The sequence below is a fragment of the Monocercomonoides exilis genome (assembly GCF_001643675.1).
Source record: "Monocercomonoides exilis strain PA203 chromosome Unknown scaffold57-524287, whole genome shotgun sequence".
NCBI classification, from domain to species: domain Eukaryota; phylum Preaxostyla; order Oxymonadida; family Polymastigidae; genus Monocercomonoides; species Monocercomonoides exilis.
Genome location: NW_027150602.1, coordinates 2,501 through 16,212, shown reverse-complemented (window position 1 = coordinate 16,212; position 13,712 = coordinate 2,501). Strand labels below are relative to the sequence as shown.

General features: G+C 31.7%; 3 protein-coding genes across 3 annotated transcripts in view; 1 reads left to right on the top strand and 2 right to left on the bottom strand.

The window, feature by feature from the left end:
• Nucleotides 1-1,756, bottom strand: MONOS_7746 (uncharacterized protein; the record flags this gene model as incomplete). The annotated part of the gene is made up of 3 exons (XM_067878094.1): nucleotides 1-485; nucleotides 603-1,571; nucleotides 1,726-1,756. 3 exons carry the CDS (start codon nucleotides 1,754-1,756, stop codon nucleotides 1-3), a joined length of 1,485 nt encoding a protein of 494 aa, XP_067719938.1.
• Nucleotides 1,757-7,400: 5,644 nt separating this feature from the next.
• MONOS_16279 (uncharacterized protein) lies at nucleotides 7,401-7,907 on the bottom strand (the record flags this gene model as incomplete). Its single annotated transcript, XM_067869192.1, has 1 exon — nucleotides 7,401-7,907. The coding sequence occupies one exon, from the start codon at nucleotides 7,905-7,907 to the stop codon at nucleotides 7,401-7,403; it is 507 nt and encodes a 168-aa protein (XP_067719937.1).
• Nucleotides 7,908-13,077: 5,170 nt separating this feature from the next.
• The window catches only part of MONOS_18251 (uncharacterized protein), a gene marked incomplete at both ends in the record, with an annotated part of 2,438 nt that continues 1,803 nt past the window's right edge, over nucleotides 13,078-13,712 (top strand). Inside the window, 2 exons of the mRNA XM_067871253.1 lie at nucleotides 13,078-13,107; nucleotides 13,558-13,712. The exon at nucleotides 13,558-13,712 is cut by the window's right edge and continues 43 nt beyond it. Of these exons, the coding sequence (XP_067719936.1) occupies nucleotides 13,078-13,107; nucleotides 13,558-13,712 (185 nt within the window). The remainder of the gene's footprint in view (nucleotides 13,108-13,557) is intronic.

Below are 13,712 nucleotides of genomic sequence, written 5' to 3'. Positions count from 1 at the left end.
TTAAGACATCGCATCCCTTGACAAATTCCACAATTTCCTTGTTCTCATTCCCTCACTCAGAACCAAAGAATTGCGCTCAAGAAGATCCAAACTGAATATCTGAATCAGATGTTGATTCAGCCAGAAAAGCACGTTAGTGTCAGCACGATCGTCCAGAGTTCCTTCCAGCGAGATTGTGTGGTTCCTGTGTGGATTTCCCTTTGTCACTCGAAAATTGATTTTGAGGATGAGAGTTTCACCAGACTCAGAATTAATATGTGCACCAATGTCTCTCAGCTGCACGTTCTCAATTGAAACTGCTCTTGCTCCAGTGCTTATTGTAACTAACCAAAGAGAAGATTCCAAGGCTTTCAGAGGATGCTGATCGTTTGAATTCGAGATGACTCGTTCCACTTTGATCATGAGAAAATGTTCTTTCCCAATTCCATCTTTTTTCACTGTTTTGTTTAGCCTTCCTTCTCGCAGAACCTTTGAAATCGATTCTTCTATTGGAATTTAAGTTTGATTGAATATCTTGTCCATGCGTTTAAGAGAGTTTGTGAAGATGTTTTCGGAGGATGAACGAACATATAAACGAGATCGAAATAAGACAAGAAGAAAACCAGAAGCATTCCTTGTATCCAATGGAAAGGCAGGTATTCCTCTCATGTTGCAGTATGTGATGTAGATATCTTCAACATATTCATGTTTTCGTAATGTGTTTTCACTGTATATCGGACCTGCAACATCCATCTCATTCAACTGTTCTTCTGTCATAGTTCTCAGCAAATCCAATGCTCGACATCTTCTTGGGCTGCATTCTCTCTGTTTTTCCTTCATTGATTGTTGTTTCTCCCAGTCACTCATATCGGCTGTGACTGTTTGAGAAGAAGATGGAGATGACGACGATGATGACATTGAAGATATCGATCTCAACAAAGGTGGGTGATTGTCCAACCCAAGGAAATCATTTTCTCTGTTCTGACTTTCCATTGAATTTCCATTCAGTTGAGTGAATGTGGGTATCTTGAAGGCAAGCTCAACAGATGAATCAGATGAATCATAAGTATCAGAAGAATCGGAAGAGAGAGTTTCGAGAGAGAACCTTTGATTATATGAATCATCTTTCTCCTCTTCTTCAATTTCAGACTCATCCACAACGAAGACTTCACTCAATTTCTCTTCCATCGCATTCCTTACCAATCCAGATACTCTTCCTTTCTTTTTTTTCTTTTCATTTCTCTCATTCATTCCACATCTTCCTTTCCTTTCTATCCTCTCATCCTTGTCCACCACAACGATCTCCTTCCTCTCCTCCACTCCCTCCATACACTTCTCCTCCTCCTCCGACACTCTCTTCCACAAGCTTTTCTTTGGCAACACGAACCAACGATTATCTGATTTAAATGGAGATGAAGATGAATGAAATGATGACAACGACGAAGATGAAGATTCTTTTGCAACAGAAGACGACGACGACGACGAAGAAGAAGAACTCCACGAAGACGAGACAGAAGCAAACAGTGAATGACCTGTTTCGGAAAAATCCTGTATAGTCTTGTTTTCATCTGATGAAATATTCAAAACACAACCTCCAAAAAATCAAAAATTCAGTATAGTTATTCCAAAGAGTGAAACGGTTAATGAAAAAACAAACAAAAATGAGAAAAATACTGTGTTGTTTTGTTTGAAAACGGAATAAATATGATAAATTTGAATGAAAATGAAAAATAAAAAATGACAAACCATTTTGTGGAACCGATGAAAATTTCGGCATAGTCCTGTAAAAGTTTTAGGACTATTCCTGTGTGGGACAAAAACAAATTCCGATTTTGAATTAAACATTCAAGAAGAGATGTTCAAATTAGAATATTTCAGAATTCAAGAAAAGTCTAACACCTTTTATTGTTTCTTTGAAAATAACAAAAAGATCCAATTTCCTTTTTTTCAATGGATATAATTTGATTTTTCCTTGGATGAATTTTTTTTGGAGCATTTGTTTGTTGCATTGTTGGGATTACGAAAACTTTTTTTTGTATCAACTTGTGTTTGACTTTTTGGGAAGTTTTTTGTTAAGAACGTTTGATTTTTTTTTTATTCATTGCATAAACATAAACAAAATATTGTTCATTAATTCTTCTTTTATCAAAAATTATTTTATTAATTAATTTATTTATTTTTGCAATCCGAATGAAAGTTATTCTTATTAAAAAAAGAGTTTTTTTGGACTATTCAACATTTATCATTTTAAAACTGTCTTTCAATAATTTTTCTAAACAAAAAAACACTTTAAATATCAAAAATTCTTTTCTTTTTTATTTCACAATATTTCTTCCATTTTAAGAATGATTTACTTTGAAAAGATGGTTTTTTTTGCACCAGGATGTGATATGACTATTTTGTTTGAACATTTCATTTCATCGAAAATCAATATGATTGAAATAAATGAATTTTTTATAATACAAATGATACAAATCAAAACAGCTTACAATCAAAATATTGTTTGTAATACAGTTTTATGTTCATTAAAAAATTAGGAACAATGAAAAAATTTCGAATTTGGAAAATTCGAATCACGACACTAACCTAGATGTATTGGAAACGTTTGGTTGCAACATATTAGAAAAACGACGAAGGAAAAGGGTATCTGTAAAGATATATATTATTTTTTGTAGTTGAAGACAGAAAAAATAATAATAATAATTATAAAAATTCAATAAAAATAAAATAAAAAAAAATTGATAGCAGTGAAAACAAAATAAAATTGAAAACTCATTTGATGCTCGATCAAATGAAGACGATACCTATTGTGAAAGGAGCTGCAAAAATTATTCTTCAGATAACACAGAAAATGAAGACAATTCCAGTTCGCTTTCTCAACATGATTGTTCTTCAGTTACAATTATAAAAAATGAAAAAACAAACGGTTAAAATCTTCAATAGTCAAACCTGCAAAGCAAGAAAAGATCAAAAAAAATCTGTGTTTGAATCAGAAGAAAATTTTCAATTGTTTCAACAAAGATAATTGTTAGTAAAAGAGAAACCAAAAACAATAAATGATATTGCTACTGTGGATGAAGTGTTGGAGTGAAAGTGAATCGAAATAAGTCATATGGAAAAGAAAAAATAACTGAATATTGACCTTTATTACAAACTGCGAATTCCATCATTGTTCATGTGCTCAACACCCCACGTCATTGAAATGATGTACAATCCACTTTGTCAACTGCTTTGAGAATTTTCAACAGAGAAGCAATTCTTCCTTATGTTAACATGGGTGCACAATACAAAAAGGAGTCAGAACGATCTCATATTTGGGTTTTCAAAATGTTTTCTCAATTTTGCAACTCAATGCGTTACAATGCTTGGCCATTGGAGGTGAAACCCGTTTATGGTTTTCTCAAGTTTCTTGGAATTGCATTTAGTTATTCCATGGAAACAATTAATGGATCTGTCATTCCTGGTTTATATCAAATTTCGAAATACAAAACAAATGAAATTGTGGATGACAATGTGAGGCATAATGTTAAAAGAGCAAAAATGGAAATTTACAATGCTTTGGACGATATGTTTGAAAAGGAAAACAACGAATCAAATAAATATGGAGGTGTTCTAAATATATCTCACAACAAAGAGGCTTTGATTTCTGGGGATTTGGAAATCATTCTGAGTTCAATGCCCAATTGGGTTGTTGAAAAACCCAGAGAAGCTTCTCTTTTTATTTTTGCTCTATCAACCGGAGCCAGAGCTCACACTTGTTCATTTGTCAAGTTGAAGGATATAGTGAGAGTTTTTGCAAAAGAGGGATCTTCATTCGTTAAAGTGACATTTAATCTTGCATTTGGAAAAGGATCAAGAGGTGATGATCATTGTGTTTCATTAGAAGGTGATTTGTGCTTTAAACATAATTTGAACTTTGTTTGGTGGTTTGAAGAGTTTTTGGTTCAAGAGTTTGGAATATCACTAACACAATTTGATAATTGGAATCTTGGAGAGTTGAGAAACGAACGTGTTTGGGGGTTAAGAAAAGGAGCGATGAGAGTTAGAATACAGAAACGTGCAAGACAAGCTGGATATCCAGAAGATTTATTTGCTTTTCATTCATTCAGATCCGGCTTTATTTGTTCTTTGCTTTTAAAGACTTGAAATAAACCTGTTCTTAAAGAAAGTGCATTGGAAACAGCATCTTTTATTGGAAACTGGAAAAAGAATTCAAGAAGTGAAAAGGAATATGTCAAATATGCACAACGAGGAACTGTTGTGGCCACACGAACTGGTTATCCTGATGCATTAATTGAATCTTCTGAACAATTCAGTGAAGATTTGGCAAATCCAACGTATTTCACAATATCTCATTAAAACAAAGTGAATGGAAGTTCGCAGATATTATGGACAGTTTCAATTTCTTTGTTCTGCAAGTTATCAAATTCTCTTGCAGAAGACAAAAATACACTGGAGCAATGGTTATCAGATTCAATAAAATGGCTTCAAGAAACTATTTGGAAAAACTGGGAATCAAAAAAGAGAAGAATGAGACTGACATAAAAGCATCAAGAAGAATAATTTTACAAAAATTTGATGCAAATGATGGAGGAGTTGTTCAGATAGCTCAGGAATTTCTCTCAACAATTAATGAATATCTGGATGGGACTATTATTTTTGATACGTCAAACATTCAACCAAAAAAGAAGATAAGAGAAAAAAGAGAAAGAAATGATCTTATGAACTGTCCAGCAAGAATAAAATGGTCTCGACAAGAAGATGAAATTTTGTTAGATGCTTTCTTAAATAAAAAAGGAGACGATTATTTGAAACAGCATTTACCTTTACGATCTAAAAATTCTTGTCGAGACAGGCTCAGAAATATAGTCAAAATGCAAAAAAAAGCAAATGAAGCAGGAGATCCCTCAAAAAGCTTAAAAATCAGGTCCAATTTGCAAACTGCTCGTGACATAATGAAAGATTATCATGTCTCTCAACCACTCGATTTAGAATTCATTCAGAAATTGGCAGGAGAAAAAGATAACAAGAAACATTGAAGAAATTTTTTTGTGAGCGAATGACAATCATTATTCACTGCATCAAACCGTGTATTTTATTTTTGTGAACTTATAATCTTTAAATGTATTTTGTTTTTCATTCATTTTTTGAAAAATTAACTGTTAATTATTTTTTGATTTTTTCAAAATTTTGACTTTTTTGTCTTTTTATTTGATTGAATTTTTTCTTATCTTCTAATTGTGCAATTCTGAAAAAATCGTTAATGAATCAATTTAATATAGGATGTATTTAAACATTTGTTTATCGATTTGATCACTTTTTTTTATTCGCGTCACAAAATGCATTTTTTTATATGACCCATAAAATATTAGGTTTTCTGATATCTGAAAATACACTATCATTTATTTTAAAATCCAAAACAAAACAAAAAATTCATTGTAATCAATATCATCAGTGATCCTTATATTAACTATTTATAATATTATTTTTATAATTCACTTCCCACTCAAAACAAAATTTTCCATTTATTGATAATTTTCATTATAAAACAACATTTTTCAAATCACAAATGATCCGAACGAAATAGAAATCATTATTTCCCACATCAATGAATTCATTTGATTGTTATTCAAACACATTTCATTGTAATTATGAAACTGAATTGTATTTCAATCAAAAATTCTGAAATATCACATGAACCATGATAAAGTGAATGACTGAAAAAATTTAATGATATTTTGTGAAATAACGAAATGCAAATTGTCGTCCATATTTGGTATGTTTCACATAATTAATCACTTGTGATGAAATGATTTGTGAAATTTATCACTATTGTGAATTTTAATAAAATTTGTTTCTAAAAAATATCAACAGGAAAAATTCTTTCTTTATATTTCTGAGAAAGTTGAAACAATGAATAATGAAAGCCATTATCAAATAATCATTAATTATATAAGTTATTATTCAAGAAAAAATAAATGATTTTGAAGTTGTTTTTTTATTTCATTAATTATTTGATGAATAACATGAATTCCATTCATTTTTCAGTCAAAATTTTGATCTTTCAAATTTTCCATAAATGAATGTCGATGGTTAATTATTCAAAACCAGATATTATTGTGAGCATGTTTTATTATTATTTATGTAATGTTAATAAAAAATATGTCTTCGTGCAAAGCGCAATTTGCAAATTTGAATATGACAAATTTTCGAATAATTATTCATCAATTATCTGAAATGTTTTGATTAAGTTGACACATTTAAATCTTTTGAAATATGTAATATTCTCGTTAACATTATTTCTGAAACAAAAATAGATATTGCTCAACTGTGTTTAGCTTAAAGAAAAAGTGAACATGAAGAACAAAAAATCGTGAATAATTATTTTTTTTACTATTTGATAACATATTCAAAATAGAAATAATATATTCATTGCCATAATGAAATGAATTTTTCAATAAATTTTTAAACAAAAATACGTTTTTTTTAAAAAAATAATTATTGATCTTCCATTATTTGGGTGGTTTTTTGAGCTTGACAATTGTGTCAACTCACTCAGTTCGACCAAAAGAGAATAAACATTGGATGCAGATAATGTAGGTGTGCATGTGATTTGAAGGTTTGTGAAAATTGAACAAGTTATGGCTTTTAATACTTTCAAATTTAAACATGTTTTCAGAGCATTTTATGGAGGAGCAGCTTTTTTTTCGGAAAATAGCTCACGGCTTGGTGAAGCTTTGCCATTGAAGAATTGGAAGAGTAACATTGTTTTGTTAACAATTTTGAAGTGAAAGTGCATTGAGGGAGTTTTTAAAAAAGTTTTTTTTTTGGAGTGTAAAAGGGTTAAAAGGATAATCGCAAAATTTTAATTTTTTTGTTCTTATATGATGTGTTATTTTTCCGAGAAGATCTCAAGGCTTGATTTTTTGAATGAAAGTTTTTCAATTACTTGTATTTTTCAATGTTTTTCGATTCGCTTGAAACTTTTGCTGATAAGCACACATGCAATAATTCACTCAAATATATGTGAAAAGAAGAAGTGAGATTTTATTCATTTTGTTTTTAATTTGATGATAAAATTTGACAAGTTTCATATCATCATTCCGCTAATGTGTCCAAAATTTGATTACGTGAAAATTTTTAATTGTAAACATTCTCTTATCGACAACTGACTTTTTCTCCTTCTTTTTTGAAATGATATTTCGTGCTGCAATTATCGTACGTGTTACAACTCGTTTTTTATTTGTCATTTCAGATTGAGAGAAAGGAATCCACCTGTAATAAAAAAACATATTTCCAACACAGCCTCTCTGTCCTCTCTGTTCACTCCTTCCTTCTAAATTGCGGAGCACGGAAAACCACTCCGAAAAGAATGAAACCCAAACTCTTCTGGAGGGAAATATGCAAACTCCAATTTTTATTTATCTTGTTTTCATCCTTTCAATTTCGGAAAAGTATAACAGTTTATCTCCATTTTCCTTCAAAGGACACTTCATTTTATAATGCAAATCCAAACCATATTTGTTCAAAATAAACTTTCTCAACCAATAAACAGCATCAAGAGATTTGTCATCCTCAGATAATTTTTCTAATGTCACAGGATGATTCCAATTTGATGATCCTTTGCACCTCATCAATCTCACATTTACAAACACACTTCCATCATCCTCTTTCACAACTTTTCTAATATCACACAACCTCACATTTCCACAAGTTATTGCTCTTGCTCCAACATGAAGAGCAAATAAGAATAATGATTCCTTCTCTGTCTTCCCCTCAAAGCAATCTGGAATGCTTTCAATCAAATACTTCACATCAAACGTCACAAGAGATTGTTTCCCTTCTCCTCTATGTTTAAGAGATTTGTCTCTTCTCAATTCCATGATTGTTTTATACATAACATAATCCAAAGTGCTGTCAATTGGCATATTGAACATTTTACATTGAATTCTTTTCAATGAAGTTCTTTCAATGCATTGAGTTAACCACACGCAATATCTGCATTCATAACAGAAAAATTTGAGAAAACCACAAACACACACGTTTTCCGTTGGAAAATGCTTTTGATCGAGATATTCTGAGTGAAACTTGCATTAAAGCATAATCCATGTGTTCTTTTTTAATGATGATGGAGTGTTCACTCCTGACTGGTTAAAATTTTTTTTTCATTAACTTTTAGTCACAATTCTGCAATGCATGACCTAACAGTGTTGGCCTATCGTTTGATTTGTGATATGATAGATTTTGTTTTTTGTCTATTTCGAACATATCTTCAATTCTCCATAAACCTGGACATTTTTCTTCTTCATCTTCATCGTTATCTTCCACATCATTTTCTTCAACATTTCCTTTGTTATAATCTTCAATTTGTTTTCCATTCTTCTTGATTATGTTTCTCATTCGAAAGCCTTCGATTCCACTTCTTTTTGAGTCTATCATATTAATATTTGTTGAAAAGAAATAATTCTTTCCAATGATTCGTTGCACAATAAATTCATTTTCGTTTGAATCAAAAAATAAATCATCTTCATATTAAAGAACATTGCTTTCTCCCAGAAGAACTTTTTGATGACGTTATTTTTCTTTCTTTTTCTTTTAGATATATTCAGCTTCTTAATTTTTCAGACAAATAAAGTGATCCTCCATTTGTTTTTTCCTCCGCTCCTGCTCTTCAGTTTCAGTCGTGCTGCATTTTTTCCGATTTTTCTCAGTTTTCGATGTTAGTTAAAAATTTATTTTGTTGTTCATTTTATTGAAAATTCACTCTTTCTGATTGTCTTTTCTTTGACGAAAATGCTCCTTCACGATTTGCCTATCAAGAGCACTTTCCTCCACGTGAAAAAATTCGTCTATTTTTTCCAAAAGAATTTGAAGAGTTTTGGAGGTTTATTTAAAGTGCATTTATTATTTAATTATCACAAGATTAATCAAGGACTTTCATCAGAAAATAAAAGTAGTTTCAGAAAAATAATTGGTGAAATATAAGATTTCTATTATTCCCAAAGGTTGTAATTTGTATTTAAAATTCAAAATTTAATAAGAAAATATCTTTAACGGAAAAGAGTCACAAAAATACAGAACCTCAAATTTATCAGAAACTAACAGAGTTGTTATTTTATCAAAATGGTATTTAAGAAAATGAAAAAATTAGCATAACATAACAAAATGCAAACAAAAATTGATGCGTGCTGTCATTTATTGAAACTTTTCATTCGATCAATAATAATAAAACTAAATATCTTCATCGAAAATACTCTTTGGAATTTGAGTAATACTTTAAAATAAACTCCGAAACCACAACAATATTTTTTCCTGTTTTGTGAAGTTTGAAAGAATTAAATAATTAAAAAAAAACGATTGATTGTAATATCATTAAAGATATGACTAATTGCAGTCTTAATCGGATATAATCACATCGGTTTTAGTACAACTTTTTGTGACTATATCTTATTGTGATTAAATACGATGCTGCTTTATACAGAAAAAAATAAAAACAAATAAATAAAATAATTCATTTTGGGTCGATTTTTTTATTTTTTGAAATTCTGCACAAATACACTTTTTTCACTTGCTTGAACATTTTTGATCATAAATACACATAATTTAGACGTATTTGAGCACATTTTTGAAAAAGTGAAAAATTTAAATTATTGATCAAAAAATCGATTTTTCCATGAAAAAAGAACCCTTTATAAACAAAATTTGATTATATATTTGTTTTCCCCGTGATTATATGCGATGGAAAGGAAATGAAAAAAAGGAAAAAATGTCTGTGCATAGAAAATTGTGACTATAAGCGAATGTGAAATTATTCGATGTGATAATGTCCGGTTTAGACTGTATGCTGCAAATGCCAACACAAATTTCAACTTCTTTGTGTCCGACTTGTGAAAATGATGTGCTTCTTTGCAAAAACGAGATATGTGAAAGGATGATGAGGATGATGAATGAGCTGCTCTCACCGATCGAATAATCACCAGTCACTCCCTTCAAGATTTCTCAGACGAATATCTCAGCTCAACATTCCTCTTTTCAGTCCACTCCATCCCCTTCTCGCCTCCACAGAAATTATCCTCAAACATTGGTTGATCCAACCTTTCACCTTCAATTCAAAGAACACTTCTTCCTCGCAGTAATAAAGAATCAATCAAAGAAACAAGAAATGAAAAAATCGAATCAATTAATGAAGAAAGTTTAGAAGATAAAGAAGAATTCAAATATAATTTTGAAGACTTGGAAGAAATCGATGATTTTGAAGTATTTTATAAAAACATAGAAGAAGAGGAAGAGGAATGATGGATCTGTGATTCAAAAAATGACAAAAAAAAGGATATCAACGATGCTCTTTGTTCAATAATATATTAAAGAGAAGGAGGATAAGAGAAGAATGAAGTTTTAAGTCACTTCTTTGTGATATTTCGGATATGTTAATTGATAAAGAGAACAAACTTTCACCATAATCATCTTCTTCTTCATTAAAAACTCCAGACTTAAATTCTAGGTTACTAGGTTAGGGTTAGACCGTGCTGAACCTGATGATTGTTGTTGTAGTTTTTGTGGTCATCTTATAGAAACTCAGGGAAAAAACTTAATTTTTTATGAAATTTTAGGTTATTTTAACTTCATATTTTTTGTCAAAAAATTTGCCTTACCCCGGAGTTTCATGGGGGTGCCCCTATGAGCAGTATGTGGCCTTCGTAGAAGGCGGACGCGGAGCGGACGCCTTCTAAAACCTCAATTCCTGCCTTTTCACAGGGACTTGCCCCTGCCAAACGGACCCTTCTGTCTGGCCTAACCCACAAAAATCAAATTTTCATAAATTCGTTCCTGTCACCTGGACATTTCATCTGACAACCCCCACACCACTCCCACACCCCCCATACCCACTGACACTCCCACTGTGTATATCTGTTATATTGTTAGAATAACCATTGATTTTATATGAATTTTTCTTGTCATTTTTCTGAGTGAAGAAAAACAATAAATATTTTATATCTCACTGGAATGACTGATTTGGAGGGAGATATTTTGCCAGTGTGTTAGTTGTGAATTATGTGTAATAATACAATATTGGAGAAAAAAAGAAAAAATTGAAAATTAATTAATTGAATATTATTGTTGTCATTCAACCAAGTCATTTGACTGAAAATATAAAAAAATAATTTTTTAAAAAATAGAAAAATTTAGGTTGCAGTTAAAGTGCGTTGAAATATGCCTGAATTATCCCAACAAATATTAATAATTGATTATCACAAAATTATCAATCAATTTCTCCATCATGACTTATAAAATAATTGAATGTTTATTTCTATTTATTCAAAAATAATAATAAAATAAATTTTTTAAAATCTATCATGTACTCGGTTAGGGTTAATTGTGACAAAAACTCGTTTTTCAGACAAGAAAATACTGAGATATCACGACTTGTGATATTATTTCACAACTTTTCTGTCATGAGATATGAAGATATTTGATATTCAGTGAAAATCCAGTCAAAAACAATGAAAAAATAAATTTTTTAAAAAAGATTGAGAACAATGACAAATCTGATTGTAGGTTCGGGTTAGACCGTGCTGAACCTGATGATTGTTGTTGTAGTTTTTGTGGTCATCTTATAGAAACTCAGGGAAAAAACTTAATTTTTTATGAAATTTTAGGTTATTTTAACTTCATATTTTTTGTCAAAAAATTTGCCTTACCCCGGAGTTTCATGGGGGTGCCCCTATGAGCAGTATGTGGCCTTCGTAGAAGGCGGACGCGGAGCGGACGCCTTCTAAAACCTCAATTCCTGCCTTTTCACAGGGACTTGCCCCTGCCAAACGGACCCTTCTGTCTGGCCTAACCCACAAAAATCAAATTTTCATAAATTCGTTCCTGTCACCTGGACATTTCATCTGACAACCCCCACACCACTCCCACACCCCCCATACCCACTGACACTCCCACTGTGTATATCTGTTATATTGTTAGAATAACCATTGATTTTATATGAATTTTTCTTGTCATTTTTCTGAGTGAAGAAAAACAATAAATATTTTATATCTCACTGGAATGACTGATTTGGAGGGAGATATTTTGCCAGTGTGTTAGTTGTGAATTATGTGTAATAATACAATATTGGAGAAAAAAAGAAAAAATTGAAAATTAATTAATTGAATATTATTGTTGTCATTCAACCAAGTCATTTGACTGAAAATATAAAAAAATAATTTTTTAAAAAATAGAAAAATTTAGGTTGCAGTTAAAGTGCGTTGAAATATGCCTGAATTATCCCAACAAATATTAATAATTGATTATCACAAAATTATCAATCAATTTCTCCATCATGACTTATAAAATAATTGAATGTTTATTTCTATTTATTCAAAAATAATAATAAAATAAATTTTTTAAAATCTATCATGTACTCGGTTAGGGTTAATTGTGACAAAAACTCGTTTTTCAGACAAGAAAATACTGAGATATCACGACTTGTGATATTATTTCACAACTTTTCTGTCATGAGATATGAAGATATTTGATATTCAGTGAAAATCCAGTCAAAAACAATGAAAAAATAAATTTTTTAAAAAAGATTGAGAACAATGACAAATCTGATTGTAGGTTCGGGTTAGACCGTGCTGAACCTGATGATTGTTGTTGTAGTTTTTGTGGTCATCTTATAGAAACTCAGGGAAAAAACTTAATTTTTTATGAAATTTTAGGTTATTTTAACTTCATATTTTTTGTCAAAAAATTTGCCTTACCCCGGAGTTTCATGGGGGTGCCCCTATGAGCAGTATGTGGCCTTCGTAGAAGGCGGACGCGGAGCGGACGCCTTCTAAAACCTCAATTCCTGCCTTTTCACAGGGACTTGCCCCTGCCAAACGGACCCTTCTGTCTGGCCTAACCCACAAAAATCAAATTTTCATAAATTCGTTCCTGTCACCTGGACATTTCATCTGACAACCCCCACACCACTCCCACACCCCCCATACCCACTGACACTCCCACTGTGTATATCTGTTATATTGTTAGAATAACCATTGATTTTATATGAATTTTTCTTGTCATTTTTCTGAGTGAAGAAAAACAATAAATATTTTATATCTCACTGGAATGACTGATTTGGAGGGAGATATTTTGCCAGTGTGTTAGTTGTGAATTATGTGTAATAATACAATATTGGAGAAAAACTAGGTTAGGGTTAGGTTAGGGTTAGGTTAGGGTTAGGTTAGGTTAGGTTAGGGTTAGGGTTAGGGTTAGGTTAGGGTTAGGTTAGGTTAGGTTAGGGTTAGGTTAGGTTAGGGTAGGTTAGGGTTAGGGTTAGGTTAGGGTTAGGTTAGGTTAGGGTTAGGGTTAGGGTTAGGGTTAGGGTTAGGGTTAGGGTTAGGGTTAGGTTAGGTTAGGGTTAGGGTTAGGGTTAGGGTTAGGGTTAGGGTTAGGGTTAGGGTTAGGGTTAGGGTTAGGGTTAGGGTTAGGGTTAGGTTAGGGTTAGGGTTAGGGTTAGGGTTAGGGTTAGGTTAGGGTTAGGGTTAGGGTTAGGGTTAGGGTTAGGGTTAGGGTTAGGGTTAGGGTTAGGGTTAGGGTTAGGGTTAGGTTAGGGTTAGGGTTAGGGTTAGGGTTAGGGTTAGGGTTAGGGTTAGGGTTAGGGTTAGGGTTAGGGTTAGGGTTAGGGTTAGGGTTAGGGTTAGGGTTAGGGTTAGGGTTAGGGTTAGGGTTAGGGTTAGGGTTAGGGTTAGGGTTAGGGTTAG